Source organism: Hippopotamus amphibius, chromosome 1 (genome assembly GCF_030028045.1).
Source record: "Hippopotamus amphibius kiboko isolate mHipAmp2 chromosome 1, mHipAmp2.hap2, whole genome shotgun sequence".
NCBI lineage: Eukaryota > Metazoa > Chordata > Mammalia > Artiodactyla > Hippopotamidae > Hippopotamus > Hippopotamus amphibius.
The window spans coordinates 15,473,552-15,494,476 of NC_080186.1; the positions used below are offsets into that span (position 1 = coordinate 15,473,552).

General features: G+C 50.0%; 1 protein-coding gene across 1 annotated transcript in view; it reads left to right on the top strand.

The window, feature by feature from the left end:
- The first annotated feature begins 1,370 nt into the window (after positions 1-1,370).
- The window catches only part of VWA5B1 (von Willebrand factor A domain containing 5B1), a 40,811-nt gene continuing 21,256 nt past the window's right edge, over positions 1,371-20,925 (top strand). Inside the window, exons 1-8 of the mRNA XM_057705516.1 lie at positions 1,371-1,509; positions 3,348-3,498; positions 4,754-5,026; positions 8,762-8,907; positions 9,820-9,951; positions 10,568-10,692; positions 14,266-14,442; positions 18,570-18,680. Of these exons, the coding sequence (XP_057561499.1) occupies positions 1,371-1,509; positions 3,348-3,498; positions 4,754-5,026; positions 8,762-8,907; positions 9,820-9,951; positions 10,568-10,692; positions 14,266-14,442; positions 18,570-18,680 (1,254 nt within the window). The remainder of the gene's footprint in view (positions 1,510-3,347; positions 3,499-4,753; positions 5,027-8,761; positions 8,908-9,819; positions 9,952-10,567; positions 10,693-14,265; positions 14,443-18,569; positions 18,681-20,925) is intronic.

The window sequence follows — 20,925 nt, forward strand, 5'->3', positions numbered from 1 at the left end:
CCATTCTTTTATGTATTCAGCCAGCACGGAGGATGCCATGGGAAGCAAAAATAGACCTGGCCTCCAGGAGCGTGCACTCCAAAGGGGATGACGGACGTGAATAAAGTAATCTCGCAGGAACAAGATGCATCCCTGCAAACTAAAGGGAGTGCTCGGACGGAGAGAAGCTTGGCTCTGTAAGAGGCAGAGGAAGGATGCTGGGCATGGGAAGACTGGCTTCTGTGCAAAGGGGGCCCTGAGCTGACACTGAAGGATGATGGGAGGTCACTAGTTGACGACGGGTCATGGGGTGAGCCTTCCAGGTAGTGCGTGGCAAGTACAAAGGTGGAGAGAGCACAGGACACATCTGAGGGATGGCATGGGAGCTGGGAGACTCACAAAGTGTGTTTGGGAACATGATGACAGATCAGCTGGAGAGACTGGCAGAGCCAGACCACACAGGGCCCTAGGCCAAAATTTAAAAGGTTTTGGTGTCTGTCCTAGAAAAAATAAGAAATCACTGGTGGGTGAGAGAGGGTGGTCAGGGTGATGGAAATCTGTCCAGTTTGTCTGTTCATTCTAGCCACTGGGTAGAAAATGGATTCCAGGGTTGGGGGGAGGAGTATATTCAAGAGGCCAATGAGGAGCTGTGGTCCAGGTGGAGACGGTGGTGTCTGGAACACGGATGCTGGTGGCAAAGAAGGAAAGTCATGGATGGATGGCAGGATCTTCCTAGAAATACATCAGGATCTTTGGAAATAGACTGGGCGTGAGGGTGGGGAAAAGAGGTACCAAGAACCGCCCCCAGGCTTTGGGTCTGCATTCCTGGAGGCATGGGGGCGCTCTTCACCTCAGGATCTTTGGGGGGGGGGTTACTTTTCACTTCCCTTACACCCCAAGTGTTGACTGTAGTGGGCGGATTCACCGAAGTCAGCGAAGGACAGACTTGGTAAGCTATTCCAATCCTCTCATGCTGCAAAGGAAGTATTTAAGGCTCAGAGATTATGGGAGCGACACAGGGATGGGGTCAGAGCCCCTGGACTCCCATCCGAAGCTCGGAGAGCACCGTCCCTGGAGAATCCCGGGTTGGACATGAGTCTGCCTGGGCTCTAACCCTGACGGCGCTCCCACCCACTGAGGGAATGGCGGCAGGCCACGTGCCTTCAGGCCTCAGCCTCTCGACTGTGAAGTGGAAAGAATGGAATGACCACTCCTCTTCTGAGGGGCGGTTGAGAGTCACTGTGGGAAGTGGTCGGGGAAAGGAAGCGAACGATGCTCGACTTCCCGTGGAGACTGACGTGGGAGAACCGAGTTGGGGGAGGATGGGGGGCCTCTCCCCACTTCCTGCCTTCCCGTCTCTTGTAGGCCCTGAAGGCTGAGTAGCCATCGAGATGCCTGGTCTGATGAACCAGATCACAGGGGCAGCCCTGCCCCTCACCGCGTCTGATGTCACCTCCTTTGTCAGCGGTTACGCCCTGGGTCTCACCGCCTCCCTCACCTACGGCAACCTGGAAGCCCAGCCCTTCCAGGGTAAGAACCCCTCCTGGGGCTTCCCCAGGGCCAGCTCCACGTTGAATCCCTGTTCTGATAGGTATTAGCCAATTGATATCAGACAAGTCACGTCACCTCTCTGAGTCTCAGTTTCCTCGTCTGCAAAATAGGAACACCTCTTCTGCCCTGCAGGTCTTAAAGCTGGTAGCAAGTCAGGTCAGGATTTGAACCCAGGTTTGGGTTCGGCCCCAGCACACTGTCCCAGCCCTGTTTATGTTCACAAGACGTGCCCACCTGTGTCAAATAGTCAGTCCTCCGCTTTCCCCAAGGAGCCTCACAATAGGCAAGGCGTCCAGTCTCAGTGGAAGCCAGGCGCTCCCATTCGTAGGCATGGCTCTCGTCCCTATGACCTCGGGGAAGCCACTGTCCTTCTCAACGTCAGGATGCTCCTGCGCCTGTCTGGATGCCAGGGTTTGCGAGAGGAGCAGATGAGGTAATGCGTGAGGAAGGACAGTGTGGAATGGAAAATAGTCTGCCAATATGAGTCATCAGTGCAGGCGGTCAGGAGTGTGGACCGATGTTCCCCTGCAAGAGATGTTTGTAAATTACACTCCTCTCTTTGCACTTAAGGACAGGAGTTACGGGGAGGCTGGCCAGGGGGGTTCTGTGTAAAGGCTTGTTACAATTAGCATGCCTTCTCATCCACCGTGATGGGGGCCTCCTAACCCCTAAACTTCATGTCTCAGGGCACCACCCTCCAGCCTGACCTGAGCTTCTGAAACCCTTTTGGGTCCCAAAAGAAACGTGCAAGGGAGACTTTCCTCCCTGCAGAAATCTCCTGGGCAGAGCAAATGACCCTTTTCCTCTGTTTAAGGAAACCTAGAGATGGTGGCTTAAACGGAGACCCACGGGGAACCCAGGAGACTAAATTACTTAACAGCTCTGGGACAGTGCTTTGGCTTTCCATATGCAAAAAGAACCATCTTGTAGATGAGGAAACTGAGGCTCAGAGGGATGGGAAGCTGGGATTTGTGGAGAGCTCACCATGGTCCCAGCACTCTGCTGCCCTCGTGTTAGTGGGCAGATTAAATGAGATATGACCTTGATTCTCTGAGTGTGGTCCCCCAGCCACCGGCACCACCTACAGCTGGTTAGAAATGCAGAATCTCAGGCCCTGCCCCAGAACTAGTAAATCAGAATCTGCATTTTCACCAGATCCCCAGGTGATTCACGTGCTCTTAAAGTCTGAGAAGCACTGAGATATAAAAATGTAGGACACACACTATGAGGGGTACAGCTTAATAAGTGATGGCCAGTTTTTCCATTTTCATAACAACCCTGAGTTTGGCTCTATTATCCCCACTTTACAGATGGGGCTGTGAGGCTTAAAGATGCTAAGTGTCTTACCCAAGGTCACCAGACTGGGGAAGGGGGCAGGGCCCGGATTAGAACCCTAGTCCTATTCCTCCAAAGCCTTAGCTCCTGGGTGCCACCGGTGGCAAATACCACCCAGAGGTGTCTTATAAGGCCCACACGACAGGTCACATAAAAATGCAGATTTCCACTGTCTCTTGAAAAATCAGAAGCCCTGACCATATCGGCCTCAAGGGCCAGCAGAGTAAGAGTTGGCTGGGACAGGGGAGCAGCTGTCCCTTTCCAGCTGCCCCACAGCTGACATGGAGCCTGCCACTGTGTGTATCCTGCCCAGCCCCAGAACCAGGAGGGTCCAGCCCGTGTCCTCTCTGGAGTCTTGTATGTGGCAGTGAGTCCCATCTGTCCACTCGGATGACAGGCCAAAGGCTTGGGTTCCTTCCCAGGGGTGGGGCATGTAGAGTGGGGTTGGGGCACCCCCCCAGTGCTGGGCTCTGCTCTGGCAGGTCTCTTTGTATACCCGCTGGATGAGTACACCACGGTGATCGGCTTCGAGGCGGTCATTGCCGACCGGGTCGTGACGGTACAGATCAAAGACAAAGCCAAGATGGAGGGTGGCCACTTTGATGCTACTGGCATCCGAGCTGCAACTGTCACAGGTAAGTCCCAGAAGGGCTATGGCGGGGCCTGGGCATGGCTGGAGTCTCAGGCAGACTGAAAGGGCAGCAGTGGGATACGGTAGAGAGAGCACAATACTAAGAATCAGGAATCCTGTGTGACTGGGGGCCAATAATTAACCTCTCTGAACCTCACCTTACAGTCTGTAAAACAGAGGTAATTGTTTCTGTTCTCACCTGCAAAGAGTGGTAAGGATCAAAGGAGGCAGCAGATGTATTTTTAAGATATCTCTAAAAAATAGAAAAGCATGTCATTTAAGCTCAGAAGCTGTGGAATGAGTCACACCAGAATTATCCTGTTGCTTGCAAACTTAGATAAGAAATTAAACCTTATTTGTAAAATGTAACTAATAATCATATGTATCCAAATCTCAACAAAGAGCATGCAGAATACTCATTACAGTCCCTGTTATAGAGTAAGTACTCACAGCATGGCTACTGATGCCTGCTATTGAGGTTACTGAGGCTCAGAGAAGGTGAGTAACTGGCCCAAGGTCACACAGCATGTTCGCGGCAGAGCCAAGGCTTGAGTTTGGACCAAGAATCAGATGATATAAGAGATTCTTACCATTGGATATGTGATGGAGGTGAAGTTTGTTCATCTGATCACTGAGATGTTCAAGCATCTTTTAATGAACACTCACAATGTGTAAGACGCAAAATTGCCCCCAGGATTTTAGGACTTCTCCCAGCCTGGAAGAATAGCTAGGTCATACCTGGGAATGACCACAGTAGGAAGCTGAAAGTGGCTTTGCCAAAAGAGATCCAGATAATGTCAGAGAAGGGAAAGAGGAGTCCAGATGGGACCAGGGAGGTTTTCGTGGAGGGGCTAGATGGATAGGTAAAATGAGCTAAGAAGGAATGAGGGATGGGCCTTTCAGGTGAAAGAAGAGAGCATGGATCCCGGTGAGGGGGGGATGCTCCAGTTGTGATTCTTGGAGGGACGTAAAGTCTGTGGGTGGAGATGTGACCCTCTGTTGGGGGTTTGTGGGTCCCAGCCTCCCACTCCCCACAGAGCACAGTGGAAAGTACATAGGCCTGGCATCAGACCCACGTAGGTTCAGATCCTGGTTCAACAAATTAGTTATTTGTTGAGTAACCTGAGCAAGTTGCACCCCCATGCTGAGCCTCAGTTTTCCCATCAGCAATCCAGACTTCTCTAACCTCACAGACAGCAAGCTCAGAGAAGATGAGAGAGGATGCCTGCACAGTCCCTGACTCCAGGCCTGGCGCTTGGGGAACATTCTGCTAAAGGGGGTTTCCATCATCCCTCTTTCCTGTACACCAGGAAAGGTGGCTTTGGATGAGGATTTGGAGCGGATCCTCTTTGTGGTCAACCTGGGTACCATCGCCCCAATGGAGAACGTCACCATCTTCATCAGCACCTCCTCAGAGCTCCCAACACTGCCCAGCGGGGCTGTGCGGGTCCTGCTGCCTGCTGTCTGTGCCCCGACGGTGCCCCAGTTCTGCACCGAGAGCACTGGCCCCTCCAACCAACAGGCCCACGGGTGAGGATCCCCAGCCCAAACAAGGCCAGAGTCCCGGGTGGGCAGCAGGGAGTCCTGAGCGGGGGAGGCAGGGGCGAGTAGGGGTGGGGGATGGGGGGTAAAGAATAGGAAGTGAGGTTGAGCTCTGTAGCTGCCTGCATCTTAATAACTGGCCCCTCCCCTGCTCACCTTTAGAGCACTTAACAGTCTCCCTGAAATGCCCTGTGTGGGTACTGGTCCGAAGCTTTGGGATTTGGACAGCTTGGGATGGGAATTTCCAGGCTTTATTCTTTAACGCACTCAAGGGGTATTTTTGGAGCACCAACTATGTGCTAGACACTGGGATGGGTGTTAGGAACACGGAGGGCACGAAATCCACATGATTCCTTGCCTTTTTGGAACTTGATGGGAGAGACCATTATACAACCAATAACACAACTCAATGTGAACTGTTTATGAACTTGCATGCATAATTAATTATGTGAAAAGTGCAATGAAGGAGAAGTTCATTGACTAAGAGTATAAAAGAGGGACCCAAACCAGGGGGTGGCGTCCAAGGGCCAGGTCAGGCTTCTCTGAGGAGTGATATTTCAGCTGAGGGCTGAGCTAAGAGGCAGATGGATATAGGCACAGAGAGAAGCGTTCCTATAGGTGGGAACAGCAGAAGCAAAGGCCCTGAGGCAGCAAGGACAGGGCCCCAGAGAGGAACTGAAGCACGGGTGACATGAGATGAGGCTGCAGAGATACAGGACACCCTGTGGCCCTGGCAGACTTTGGATTTGTCCCCAGAGCAACAAGGAGCCATTAAAAAGGATTTTCAGCAGGGCCGGGAGGGGACATTCCAAGATGGTTTCTCTGTACTCTCCCGCTGGGGGAGGAAGGAAGAGGGGGCGGGTCACAGCCTGAGGCACCTGCAGCTGAGATGGGGCTGCTTCCACTTTCCCATCTGTTGATGCAGGAGGAATAGTGTTTCCTCTGCGAGGAGAGAGGATGCCAGTTTTAAATAGCCTGATGCATACAGGACATGTGTTTTGAAATCGTGCATCTCATCATTCAATTCATGTCATTAAAGAAAAAATCTCTTTCACAGTATATTAGCTCCATTTTGGTAGAAAAATAACACTTGAAATTAATTGAAATTAGTAATTAAGTTGAAAACCAGTTAAACTAGTTAACCCCTCCCCCCCCACCCCAACTCTCATCCTGTATCTTTGAGCCAGGTTGAAATCTGGGTACCATATAGATCCAGGAGTTTCATACGTACTCTGGTAGGGCTCTGGGGACAGCTGGGAGCATGTGCTCACTGGGACACAGAGGACAGGATCAGCAAACCCCTGGACACCACCAGTTAAAGTGCTGTCCTCAGGCCAAGCTGGCGGGGAGGGGTCGTTGCAGCCTGCCACGTGGGGCCAGCCTGGAGAGCACTCCCCAGTCACTCCACAAATAGTAATTAAATAGCTACCATGGGGCAGGCACTGTTTTGGGTGCTGGCAATACAGCAGTAAACTAGACAGACAACATCCCTGCCCTTGCGGGACTAGCATTCTAATGGGGAGACAGGCAATAAAGAAATAAGCCCATAAACATGTCCTATGTGGGGCGATGTGCTCTACAGAGATAGATGCTACAGAGGCTGGAGAGGGACAGGCTGGGGTGGGTGCTCGTTTCACTAGAATAGACAGGTTAGGCAACATTTGAGGCCTGATCTGAATGAAAGGAGCAAGCTGTGGAAATATACTGGAGGAAGAACATTTGGGGTAGGGGACAGAGCCAGCGGTAAGTGCAAAGACCCTGAGGCAGCAACAGGCTTGGTGTGTTTTGGTTTTTTTAAAATGTATTTATTTATGTATTTAATTTGTTGCGCGGGGTCTTTTTTGCAGCAGGTGGGCTCCTTAGTTGCGGCTCACGGGCTCCTTAGTTGTGGCATTCGAACTCTTAGTTGCCGTATGCATGTGGGATCTAGTTCCCTGACCAGGGATCGAACCTGGGCCCCCTGCGTTGGGCGCAGAATCTTAACCACTGTGCCACCAGGGAAGTCCCAGTCTTCCTGTGTTTGAAGAGCAGGAAGGCTAGTATGACTATAGCAAAGCGGGAGAGGAGTGCTGGAGAGTCAGACCATGTAGGGCGTTGAAATCTAGGATAAGGACACTCGTTGGCACAACAGAGGAGCTGGTGGCACCAGCCAGTCTCAGGCCAGGGAACATCAGCTCGTATTTCACCTTTGTAAATGCTGCCATAGGTTCCAAGCCTGATGCATTTGTAAGGCAGGACCTAGCAGACCTGGGGACAGTTGAGACCTCGGTGGATCAGGGAGTAAGAGGTTTGGGAGTCCCCAGTGCCCCTGAGGTGGCCCCGATAGGCTTATTCCTGCTTGTTCCAACAGACAGAGTTAACAGGTATGCTCTTGGGAGACACCTGCCTCAAATTCTGATGAACCTCAAAGTTGCTCAGATAAGAGTGACATGAGAAAAAATGAGGAAAATAGATAATACCAAGTGTTAGAGAGGATGAAGGGAAAAGGAAATTCTTGTTGACTGCTGGTGAAAGTGGAAACTGGCCCCAGCCACCCTGGAAAGCAATCTGGCAATACTCGGGATGTGCCCTTTGACCCAGGGATCCCAGAGAAATCCTTCCATGCATTCGAAAAGGGAACACGGGTGAGGATCTTCAAGGCGGTGACATCTGTGGACACAGGGAGGTGGAGGCAAGTACAAATAAGTAGAATATAACAGATGCCCCCAAGTCATATCATATCAGCAACAAAGACTTTGGTTTGCAGACAGTCACCTGGACAGAGCTTAAAAATACAGCATTGGGTGAAAAAAGGGAAGTAACTGAATAAGATTCCTAATAAAATGCAATCTTTTCATCCATAAGTCCCTGTGTGTTTTGTAAGGATACATGCACATTCAGGACACGTATCAGACCTCAGAGGGCATGCCCATGGAGTGGAGGGAAATAGAGCAGGATGAGAAGGTGAGGGATGACACAGAAAGAGGGCCAGAGACTTGAGTGTTCAGCAGGTGACACTTTGCTAAGCTCTCACTCAAGACAGGTGTGTCAGGGACATCACTGGTTGTCCAGTGGTTAAGACACCGCACTTGCACCACAGGGGACACAGGTTCAATCCCTGGTCAGGGAACTAAGATCCCACATGTTGTGTGACATGGGCCAAAAAATAGGAGAAAAAAAAAAGACAGCTGTGTCTATTATTCCCATTCAATGGGTGAGAAAACCAAGACTCAGAGTAGAAGTGGCTTATGCAAGGATCTCCAGCTCGCAGAGGCAGAGCAGGGATTCCAGAAGTGATGGGACAGAGTGTAAACTGTTTCACGGCCAAGCCAGAGAGACTCGGGTGAGGATACATGCTCTGCCAAGTCCCGCTTGTGGGAATTTAGGCCAGTGGCCTCATCTTGCTGAGCCTCGGTTTCCCCACGTGGAAGATGGGGGCCCTGATGCCCCCCTCTGGCAGCGTGCTGGAAACACGGTGAGCCCTGTGCCTGGCGCCTGCCCATCCCTCGTAGGTAGGGGTACCTTAGGTCTGAATCCAGGCTCTCCCTGCAGTCAGACTGAGTGGGAGGGTCAGGATCTGGGATGGAAGGAAGCTCCACAGCCCCTTTTTGGGTGGGGCTGCAGGGGTCCCAGAGCTGCCTAGGACTTGCTGTTTTCTCCATGTTTTGTCTTGCTGACCCTCTGCCTCAGCCCTGACTTCCTGCCTCCTTCTCTCCCTCCTCCTCTTCTCGGCCCTCTTCCCAGCAAAGACAAGCATTGCTTCGGCCCCCGGGGCGCCGACTCCTGGAACAAATTGTGCCTGGCAACTCTCCTGGACACCCACGTGTCCAACCCCATGGAATACGAGTTCAACTTCCAGCTGGAGATCCGTGGGCCTTGTCTGCTTGCAGGTGAGAGGGAGCTGCCTGACCCAGATGGGGCTGGAAAGAAGATTCAAGGCCCTGGGGTGGGGAGAGGAAGGGGGAGGGAGGAAAACCTGGCTGGCCCAGATGGAAGATAACCTGAAGCTCATGGAGTTTTATGCCTCCCCTCCCCCATTTCCTGCTCCCCAACATGCGGCCCCAAGATGAGTCTTTCCCAAGGACAGGTTTCAAGGCTGTCCCCATCCCCACCTTAATGGCTTCCCTGGGGAAAAGTCCACGAGGGCGTGGCAGTCCGAAGTCCTGGGTCCTTGGTCCTCTCCGGGAGGCCACAGCCAAAAGCCGCTTCCTGGTCCTCCCCTTGCATAGCAGAATCAGCTGGGGAACTTCCCAAATCCCTCCACCCAGATCCTGCCCCCAAGCTTCTGGTGACAGTGGTGTGGGGTGAGTCCTGGACGTTGGAATATTTAAGAGTTCCCAGGTGACTCTAAGGAACAGCCAGAGTTGGGAACTATTGTTCTGATGGTTCCCCTCCCCCACCCAGTCAAGGTTTTAAAAGGACACTAGGATGTGGTTTCCTGTCAACGGGTGTTCTCCTAGAGCAACATGACATCCCAACATAAGAGGCGTTTACGGAGTGCCCGCCGATGGAGCGTGGAGCCCTTTCTATCTTTCTGTGCCCTATGAGGAAGCCATTCCTTTGACCCCCACTGGATCCTGAGGACAGGGCAGGAAAGGCCATGAGACCCCATCTATCTAAGCCCCCCCCCCTTTTGCAGATGGGGAAATTAAGGAGGCCTGTCCATGGTTTTACCCAGTAGGTCAGGAGCCCCTGATGGGGCTGGAGTGCCAGTTATCTCTGGCCTAGATCTCAGGGTCCCCCACCGAGCCCCTCGCTCTCTGGGGACACCTGAGCATATCCCACCTTTCTTTGCCACTCAGGGGTGGAGAGTCCCACCCACGAGATCCGAGCCGACGCGGCCCCGTCCGCACGCTCAGCCAAGAGCGTCGTGATCACCCTGGCCAACAGGCACACCTTCGACCGGCCCGTGGAGATCCTCATCCACCCCAGCGGTACTGGGCACCGAGCGGGCCCCCGGGATGCCTGCAGGAGGGAGGGGGTGCTGATCCTGCAGGGCATGGACACGTGGCCGGCGAGAGGGTAGGGGCGTGTGGGAGAGGAGAGGAGAGGAGACCAGCTGCTTGCCTCCTGGGAAACTTAGCTGTAACTGGCAGAACTCTCTCCTGCCCCATTCTATCCTGGGGCCCCAGGGTCTCATCCGCCCATGGGTGCACTTTGCCTCCAGGCCAGCTTAGCAGAGGATCTTTGAAACCCTAAGCTCAGTGAGGCCCCACCAACTCTGAACCCTCAGGGAGCAACTCTTTTATCTCTTTACGAATTCATAGAATGTTTAGAGGCAAAAAGATCAGAGCCCAGAATCACTCCCATTTTATGGATGGGTGAACTGAGGCCCAGGGAGGGGCAGTGAATCACCCACAGCCATTAGGCTTTCCTGCCTGCCAGCTAAGGAGTCTTCTCATGGCCCCACACTGCCTCAAGCAGCCAGGGATGCCACCCCCCTCTTCCAACTGGGAGTCCTCCCCACTGTGAAGATCTGCCCCTCTACCGAGGCACCCAGTATCGCCCTCACACTCGGACAAGTGCAAACAGTTGATCTCTTCTCTGCAGAGCCCCACATGCCACATGTCCTGATGGAGAAAGGGGACATGACCCTGGGAGAGTTTGACCAGCACTTGAAGGGAAGAACAGATTTCATTAAAGGGATGAAGAAGGACGCCAGTGCAGAGCGAAAGGTGAGGGTGACTGAAGCAGCATCAGTGGTGGCAGAATTGCAGTGACCCTGGGGACTCGGTCTTTGCTGGACCACTGAGGAGACAGAGCCTGAGGTTGGGGTGGGGGGAAGTGTGCAACTTGCCGAGGTCACACAGCAAGCTGGTGGCAGAGGGAAAGTGGACATCCAGATGCGATGGTCACCCTGGTGCTGCCCTCCTGACGCCTTCCAGGTCACCTGCTCCTAGTGCCACCAAGGTGCCTAAGCCAAGAAAAATTCTAGGCTGGTGGCAGAAACAACCTTGGTCTTCTCCAGGCTGATTCACCCCCAAGAGGCACCAAGGACCCTGCAGCCGGGTACCCTCCTGGCACCATCTCTACTCCTGGGCCTCCCTTTTCCCACCTGCTGAATGGGTCTCTTGCTCTTCCTTCCTCTGGGATCCTTGCTGGCTATTAGGTAAAGAATAAAGGCAGAGCAGGGATAGCCTGAGAAAGATCATTTCCCTCTGCCTGCCCGTCCCCCCATGAAGTTCAAGGATAAGGGGACCATCAGCAGGGGGCTGGGGTAGGGAAGGGGGTAGGAGGATGCTGAGCTACAGCCGCAAGCCGCCCCCACAGTCTCCCTCCTGCTCATGGCCCTGCACACCGAGCTGGGTCCTGAGTGCCAAGGTAGGCTTAAGAATCGTGGCACACTTCTTTTTATTGTCTCCCTTTTTTAGATGAGAAAACTGAGGTTTAGCACCCAAAATAACTGGTGAGCTGGGAAAGAGAGTTGGTTTTGGTGACAATGAGGCTAAATCCAGTTGTGCTGGATTTAGGGGCCCCTCCCATTCCTGCCGGCATGGCTGGCAGAGGAACAGCCAGGAACGTGGAGATAACCTACAGCTGACATCATTCCCTTTGGTAGAGATCTCACTGGAAGCCCCTGCTTGGTGGGGGGTGGGGGAGATGGTGAAGGAAAGGTGTAGATAGCTCAAAGCCCATCGCCCCCTTAGAGACCCCACTGGAAGTGCTTGTCCTCCCCTCCTCCCAGAGGTGCCCCTTCACCCAGATGAATCATTTGGGAGAAGAGGCTGGAGCCAGGCTCTCAGAGTAGGGGTGGCAATGTGGAGGGTGCCACTCAGCTCTGAGAACTGCAGCATGTGGGCAAGGGGGGTTGGCAAGGAGCCTCCCAGGCCTGCCTGCCAAGCCTGAATCAATTAGCTCTGGGGCCGCTGAAGCAAATGAGAATTAATTTGCCACCTTGGGTTGGTTAGGCAAATACCCTGTATTCTCCTGAGCTCCAGGGATGACAGCCATCAGCCCGCAGCTGCTAAGAGGTGATGAGTTTATTGTAATTGGATAATGGCAGCTCAAGGAGACAGCAGAGGATCCTGAGTCCGGGCCCCCACCCCACCCCTCGGAGAGGCAAAAATCAGGCTCCTGTCCCTGCCAGATGTGGCCGTTGCTGCCTTGGGCTCTGTCATCTAAAGGGCCAGACTGGGCAGTGGTTTGGGGCAAAGGAGCTCCCGGTGGGAGGGAGAGCATGGTCCCTCACTAGGGAGGGAGGCAAGCAACCGGAAGAATCACTCAGGAAGAGGAGGCAGGATGCACTGTCAAAACCCGTGATTTAGAAAAGAGGGGGCAAATGACATAGAGGGAGACCCTGTACAAGAGATGGAGATGCAGAGAGAAGCAGAGACAAATAGATACAGAGAGACTGGAAAAAAGAATGCACACAGGTCCATAGCAGACAAAAAGATCCACACAGATTTGTCCTTTCATTTAGTCATTCAACAAACACTAAGTACCCAATAGGTGTCAGGCTCTGTTCTAGGCACTGGGAAGACAACACTGAAAATGACACATCTTTCCCTCATGGTGCTTACATTCTAGCACAGGGAAACAGACGAGAAGCAAGCACGTGAGCAAGATCAGTTAGGAGAGGGCTGGGGACTGTGAAAGACATAAAACAGGATGATACGATAATGAGTGATGAGCACTGGGTGCTGTTTAGCCAGGTGTTTAGAGAAAGCCTGGCTGAGAATGAGACCTGGTGGGTTGTGAAGCACTGGAAGAAAGTGCAAAGAACTGGAAGCAGAATAATGGTGATATGTTTGGAAAACAGAAGGATGCCCAGTGTGGCTGAAATATGGGGCAAACATGAGGTAGGCAGGGATCAGTCCATAGGGGGCTTCATGGGCCCCGACACAAGGTATGAGGGGACACTATTCTTGTTAGAAAGATCACACTGCCTGCTCTCTGTAGAATGGGCCACAGGGAGATAAAAGTGGAGGAAAGAGGCCAGGAAGAAGCTATTGCAAAGGTCCAGGCAAGAGATGATACTGTTCTGCACTTGGGTAATGGCAGAGGAGATAGAGAGAACACAAGTTCAGAATGTATTTTAGCTGCGGAACAGGCAGTCCTCTGCTGAAGGAGTGGATGTGTGGGGTGAGGAAAAGAGAAGAATCAAGGACAACTCCTAGGTCTTTGGTCTGAACACCTGGGCGGGTGATGATGTCATCTGTTGAATTGAGGAAGGGACCCAAATAGACAGAAACTGAGAAATAGTCAAAGACAGACATGTACATGCAGAGACAGTCAGGTAAAGAGACAGAGAAGGTCAGGGTAGAGAGAGAGGGCAACAGAGTGAGGACGGAGGAAATGAGATTTGGTGCAGAGTGACTGGGAGAGTCAAGGACAGTCCAGCAGCAACGTGACAAGGCCAACTAAGAGAACTCTGGTGCTGTCCTTCCTTTAATGTTTACTGAGCGCATCTCTGTACCAAGCTCTATATTAAGCCCTGGAGATGCAAGAGACTCAAGCATGGCCTGCCTTCAATTAGCCCCCAGGCTAGAGAGGAGACAGAACAAGAACTCTCAGTGTGAGAAATGCCTGGGTCCCCACAACAAATAGTAACAGCAGCAGCAAGAGTGGTGATGGTGGCTCTGTAGAGACAATTACTCTCCTAGATAGCGGCCTCACAGGCATTGCACTTAGTCCATACAACTCAGTGAGGTATGCATGCTTGTCCTCATTTCACGGGTGAGGAAACAAAGTAATTAAGTCCACTGGGAAGATGGGGGCAGGTTTTCCAAAGAGGTAAAATTTGAAGCATGCGTAGGAAGTCATCCGTGTGAAAGAATCAGTAAACCAGAGAAATCAAGTTCACAGCCAAAATAAGCCAGAGAGTGGTGTGAAAGGGAAAGAAACCACCATTCAACTGAGAACCTGCACGTGTGCCTGGGCCTTCCCATTTGTATGCCAGCTCAGTTCATCCTCAGAACCACCCTGAGAAATGGACATTATTTGCCCCGTTTTACAAAGAAGAAACAGACCCAGAGGAGAGGATTGCCCCAGATCACACAGCTAGACGGTGACAGAGCTGGGATTCAAACCTAGGTCTTTCTGCCTCCAAAGTCCCTGTTGCTGTTGCAACCTGTGAACGTCTAGCAGAGGAGCCAGGTACGGTCAACCTGGAAGTCTTTCACACAGAGCAAGAGTGGGATCCTGACAAAACTTGGAGAGTATGGACAAAACTTGGACAAGCATGACCCCCAGGAGTAGCTCTAGACCCCTCGAATGCCCAAGTGAGAGAGTTTTCCTTTCTCCTCCAGACAGAGATCATCCGGAAACGCCTCCACAAGGACATTCCCCACCATTCTGTCATCATGCTCAACTTCTGTCCTGACCTCCAGTCCGTCCAGCCGAACCTAAGAAAGACCCATGGGGAGTTTATCTTCCTCATCGACAGAAGTGGCAGCATGAATGGGACCAATATCCACCGGGTCAAGGTACCTCTAAGAGGACCCCTACCCCCAGGATCTAGGGTTCCAGGGTAACCAACTTCTCAGCACTTTCTGTCCCAAGCATTCCTCCTTCCACACCTGAACAACTTCCTTAAATGACTACCCATGGCTAAGAGAAATGACAGCATTTTTTATATCAGTTTAAAAAGAGACCCCACCCAAACTCAACTTGCTCACAAAATAAACCCCTGAAGTGACATGAGCAGAGGTTAACTGTTGTCCACTTACAAGAGATGAAGTCATCAGTAGCTTCCCTTGGCATTCTACAGGCCTTTGTCGCATGCCTGTTCTGGCTAAAATACCTCGCTAGGTACTAAGTGGAGAGGGATACAGAGATGAGAGGAAGGAAACTAACAGTTGCTAAGGGTATACTGTGGGTCAGACACTGTGCAGCCACTTAATGCACAGCTTGGTGTTTAATCCAGATAATAATCCTATGAGGTCAGTCATATTGTCACCATTTTACAAATGGGGAAACCCATCCTGAGAGTTTCAGTAACATACCCAAGGTCATGGTCTAAAATTAAACCCATATCTGTCTGACTGTTTCCACTACATGATATTGGAGATTCATTGAACATGACCCCTGCCATCAAGGGATGTGTGGAATCCAGTTGAAATGATTTGATTCATCCTTTTTTTTTTTTTTTCAAATGCCAAATATGTGCAAAGCCCTCTGCTTGGCCATCTGGAAAGATGGCAGGTTGTAAACATAGTTCCTGCCCTCAAGGAACTCACAAGCAAGTAAGGGACATAGCCCTGTAACCAAGCATGCCTGGGGGCATGGACTTGATGCTTTGGAGAGTTCTGAAGGAGTGCAGAAGAAAGAGTGACAAAACCTCCCCCGCCCCATACACATCCAGAAGCATTCCATCTCCATGAGGACATTATTCACCTCAATTATGGCATTATCCGACTCTCCCTTGTATTTTCAGTTGTCCAGATGTCTGTCTGCCCCTCTGGAATTATCCACTCATTAAGGAAAAGGACCAGATCTTTCTCATCTATCTCTCCCCATGGGGTCTACCTCCGTGTTCATGCATAAAAAGCCATCAGTCACTGTTTATTGAACTGGATAAGGGATGATAGTTCAAGAGAACAAGGAATGAGGGAACGTGGAGAGGGCTCTGCTGTCACCTGAAATTTTATCCCTCCCCCTAGTTTGTCCCTGGAGCAAACTCTCTTGTTTCCAGGGCAACAGGATCAGCAAGGAGGGAAGGGGTTAGGTGGGATCTGTGATACCAGCTATCTCCTCAGCCTTGCTATGACAGGGTTTGGTCTTGCAGGATAACAGAGCAGTCATACATGAGATCCAAGTTCTTGTTTGAGCCTCTTGACACTGGGGTGCAGGACTGGTTGGTACCTTTTCCCCACCCCCACCCATCATCAAAGGAAAGAATTGGCATGAGGAGCTGTCCACACTGCTTTAGTGCTGAAGCGTGCTCCAGGCCTGTGTGGCCATGTGTATTCCATTCCATAGATGTATGAATTTCTAAGACATCTCTCCAATTACTGTAAAGTATCATGGGATCATAAACCTAAAACATCTCTTAGAAAGCATTTAATCCATTTTCCCTGCCATTTTCCAGGTAAGGAAACCGAGTCCCCAAGAGGCTAAGTGTTCTTGCCAACATCACAGAGCTGGTGCAGGAACCTGAGCCTTTCATATCTTGATTCAGTGCTCATTTTCCTTACATTGCCAATAGGGAATTATACAGACTCTTCCACTGAGAAAAGCTCTCTTGTCTGATTGCCATTCCTGCTACATGGCTCTATGGGAAAAACAATGCCTGGCTTCCAGGGTCAGTTCTACCACTGACTTGCTATGTGGCTTTAGACAAGTTGATTGTCAACTCTGGGCTTCATTTATTCTTTCTGTAAAATGAGAAGGAAGGATTCATTCAGGGAGGGCAAACATCTGCCACACATCCCTCTGTTCCCCTCTCCCAAGCCCAGACAGACATCAATAATTGACCGTGACATTTTTTTCATTGCTGAGCTTGGATTCCGTCTCTATATCCTTCTCATCTTGGTGTGCCAGGCAGTTACTACCAATTAAATGGAGTTGGTTTATGAGCAGAAATCCAGTTTCTGAACTAAAGACCTATTGTCAGAATTCTCTGACAATAATTTTCTCTGGCTCACCTCTCAGTCCCTTTCCCCCTGGACTTGCTCTTGCTTTCTTTTCCAGTTCAGCTCAGTGAGCGCAAGGTCATCCCTTCACAAGTGGCTTTGTATTGGCACAATCCATTCTGCTAACCATGCCCCTTTTAGAAAAAGTCACAGAAATTACTCAGGCCACACATCCCTTTCCCCACTGACAATGAGGCCATTGAGGGGTTGCTTGAGTCATTAGGTGGCCCATTAGGTTGAAGTTTTAGGAAAAACCAAGCTTCGGGAGGTAGGAAAGAATAGAAATCCTGACAGCCTTGCCAAAGGGGAAAGTTCAGCCAATTTAATTTCCTGCAGCTGGTCTCATTCTGCAGCTGCCACTTGCTGCCAAAAACATGGCTTTAAAAATTCTAATAGGTGTGAACAGAGACAGCCTGTACGGATCAGCCAAGTCTCCTGCTAGCGGCGATACCCATTCGTGGCTAATGAAAAAAAAAATAAACAGATATCGACTTCTTTTACAGAAAAACAAAATGTATTGACACAAGCAACAAAAGGAGATAGGCAGAACGCTGATGTTAATATTTACAGAGGGGGATGGGAGAGGGGCTGCAGAGCTGTGGAGCCTGGAAAGCCATATGGTGTAAAAGTTGCCAGGATCTACTTGCAGTTGTTTCCGTCTGGATTTCGGGGTATAACAGTTTGTTTCTCTGAAGCTATGCTGAGATCCCTGGGGTGCCATCAATAAACTCTCCAGGGAGGGGAAGCCCCTCATTCCTGAGCTCCGTGCCAAGGTGGAGCCAACGTGACTAAAGATCTCGGAGCTATGCTTTGAAAGCCTCAGTCGTATCCTTAGGTTTTATGGCTCAGTGCAATTCCTTAACCCTCTGAGCCTCAGTTTGCTTATCTGTAAAATATAGGTATTGATATTAGTACGTATCTCATGGGGTTGGTAATAATAACCATTTACTGAATGTTTGCTATGTGCCACGCTAAGGTTCAGAGGAGTGACATAACTAGCCCAAGGTCAAGTCAGTAACAGCAAAGGTGAGATTGAAACCCAGATATGTTTAACTTCAAAGCGTATCTTCTTAACCACTAGGCTATAAGACATGTTACAGAGATTAAGTGAGATAATTAATATAAAGTGCTCAGCACAGAGTGATTTCTTGGCATTTGTCATTGCATTGTATCATCACCATCAACACCATCATTTTCCCTCTTGTCATCTCCTCCACCTTCTCTCTTTGCCATTGTTGTTTAGAACATACCTTGGTCAAGGTCTCCTGGCATTGCATAGTTAAATAGGTTAAGACTCTTTAATGTTCACAGACTTTGGAGGCAAAGTGACACATATCTGAGTCCTGGCTGCACTATTTACTGTCTGGATGCTCACAAACAAGTCACTCCTCCTCTCTGTGCCTCAGTTTTCTCTTGAATAAAATGGGGATAATATTGTACCTGCCTCAAAGGGTTATTGTGAAGATTATGCCAGGTAATGCACATAAAGTACATCCTACGTATTCAACAAATACGAGCTAAAGAGACTGTTCCTAAGAGTTCATGATCGTGAAGGGGATTCTGATGCAAAGGCCCTGTGTGAGAGCCAGAAGCCTGCTCCATCACCAGTGGGACCTGGACCAGGCCATGTGCCTCCCTTAGATGTCAATTTTGTTTTGGTGGAAGGGAGAGGATGCTCCCTGCTCTCCTTACCTCTCAGGGTCAGTAGGCGGTGAAATGGAGCTGGCAAACTATAATAGAACGGCTTTGAGAAATCAGGCTCGCTACACGGATGAGGAGTTTTATGATGATGGCTTTGGCCCAACCTCTGGTCAACATCAGCGAATTTCTTGATCTGGGGGAGAAAAAGATGTTGGGTGCAGAGAGAGGGTGAAAGGTCCACTTGGAGGCTGCTTCTGTTCTGGTATGAGAACACTGCCCTGTGGTGGCCAAGGTAAGAACTCCTTCCTGAATCCTAAAATTCCTTTCTTACCTGTCAGGATGCCATGCTGGTGGCTCTTAAGGGCCTCATGCCAGCCTGCCTCTTCAATGTCATTGGGTTTGGATCCACGTTTAAGACCCTCTTCCCTTCCAGTCAGACCTACAATGAGGTAAGGAGGAGGCTTGGCTGGGACCAGGAGGGGTTGGGTGGTAAGAAGGAGAGGCAAAGATTGAAAATGAAAGAGGAAGTAACCCCGAGGCCTGCCCTCCTAGAACCTGTCCACCCGTATAGAGTCTAGATGATGCCAGGAGCAGAGAACCAAAGGGAGGCTATCTCCATGTAGGCAGTCTTCTGGCCTCCCCCCTCCTTAAAATAAAGAACATGTGGGGCAAAGTATGGGTGTGCACAGGGAGAGGTATGAGGAAGGAGTAGGAGAGGGTACATCTTAGGCCTCCCACTCACTGAAGCCTCCATCTTATTAGAATGGTAGGCTCATGCAAGGCTGAGCTGGAAGAGTGAATAGCAAGGGGTAGAGAAGTGAATAGGTGGGCAAATGGGCTAAGAATGGTGCTTGCATGGCTTACAAGGTACAGTTTGGAATGAGAGGTCCCAGCAGGATGTTCAAAATGGAAGTGTCCTAGGAAGCTCCCTGGTGGCCTAGTGGTTGGGGTCCCAGGCTTTCGCTGTTGTGGTTCGGGTTCAATCCCTGGTCAGGGAACTGAGATTCTGCAAGCTGTGCAGTGCTTCCAAAAAAAAAAAAAAAAATGTAGGGAGACCATCCTACCCAGGTCTAGGAACAGGAAGGAGGGAGGAAGGGAGAAAAGAAGGGAGGAAGGAAGGAACTGAGGGAGGAAGGAATGGAAGGAGGGAGGGAGAAAGAAAGGGAGAGAAAGGGGGTGGGTAGGAAGGGAGGAAAGAAGGACATAGGAGCCACTTTTCAATTAAAAATAACTTCTTTGGGGGTTTCTTAAATACAGAAATCACATATACTGATTGTCCCACAATTTTTAAATCTAGAAAATCAAAATGAAAAATTTGAAAATCTCCCATGATCATATCAGTCAGAAAAAAAAGAAAAACCACTGTTAAGAGCTTAGTATAAATCCCTTCTTGTTCTAAGCATTTACACACATTTTCAATAAAGATAGGATTAGACCTCCCATACTTCCTGTAACCTATTTTTTTAACAAAACAGCCTATCATGAGCATATGTCCATGCTAGTAAATATTAACCTGCAACATAATTTTAATAGCTGCCTACTGTTTCACTACACAGATAGACTGTGACTTATTTAACTGAACCCCTACAGTTGGGCATTTAAGTTGTCTCCATTTATTTTTCTTTTTATTTATTTGTTTTTTATTTATTTTTTTGTCTGCATTGGGTTTTCTTTGCTGCGCACAGGCTTTCTCTAGTTGTGGCAAGTGGGGGCTACTCTCCATTGTGGTGCGTGGACTTCTCATTGCGGTGGCTTCTCTTGTTGCGGAGAACAGGCTCTAGGTATGCGGGCTTCAGTGGCTGTGGCACTCAGTCTCAGTAGTTGTGGCACACAGACTTAGTTGCTCCGCAGCATGTGGGATCTTCCCAGCCCAGGGCTTGAATCCATGTCCCCAACATTGAGAGGTGGATTCTTAACCACTGCACCACCAGGGAAGTCCCTCCATTTATTTTTCTATTTAGTTATCTTTGCAGTAAAGACTTTGCATCTATTAATGATTCCCTGGGAATGAATTTCTAGCCTTGCTAGTTCCAAAGGTACATATATACATTTTAAGACTTTTGATATATTCCATTATTCCAAGTGTGGATGTTCGAAGAGCATCTTCCTGAGTTAGGAGCAGGAGAACATCTAATGTCCAGTGAGAATCTGTCCTTGTTACAGTGACATCTGTCCAGTGCCAGTAATCTTTGGCCAGTTGGGTTTCACAGTGTTGGTCCAGGATGGAGGAAAACTGAAGCCCAGATTGGGGAAATGGTTTCCTCAAAGTATTATAGGGATTTAGTGCCACTGTCAGGCCAGAACTTAAGTCTTAAAGATTTCTAGTCTAGAGGTCTTTCCAGTATACCTCCTGCCTCACTCATCAGACAAGGAAACCTCATTTGTGCTGAGCAGTTAGGGCTTGATGTGCTACCCTTTCCAGGAGTGTTTCTATTTTTAAGGAGGAACAAAGAAAGGATAACAGTAAGTTAATACACCATAAATGGTGGCATTGGGGCATTGGTAGGTGGTGTTATTGGTCAGAATCACACTAAAAAGTGGCCCTTTATTCTTCCTGTGCATGGGGCAGAGATGAAATTGGGAATGTGAGTCAACTCCAGTGAAGCTGAACTAAGATCTAGGGAAATTAAGGCTTCATCCTCCAGGGCGCTTAAAGTCTCCATGCCATATAATGACCCTGGGGACGATCTCCCT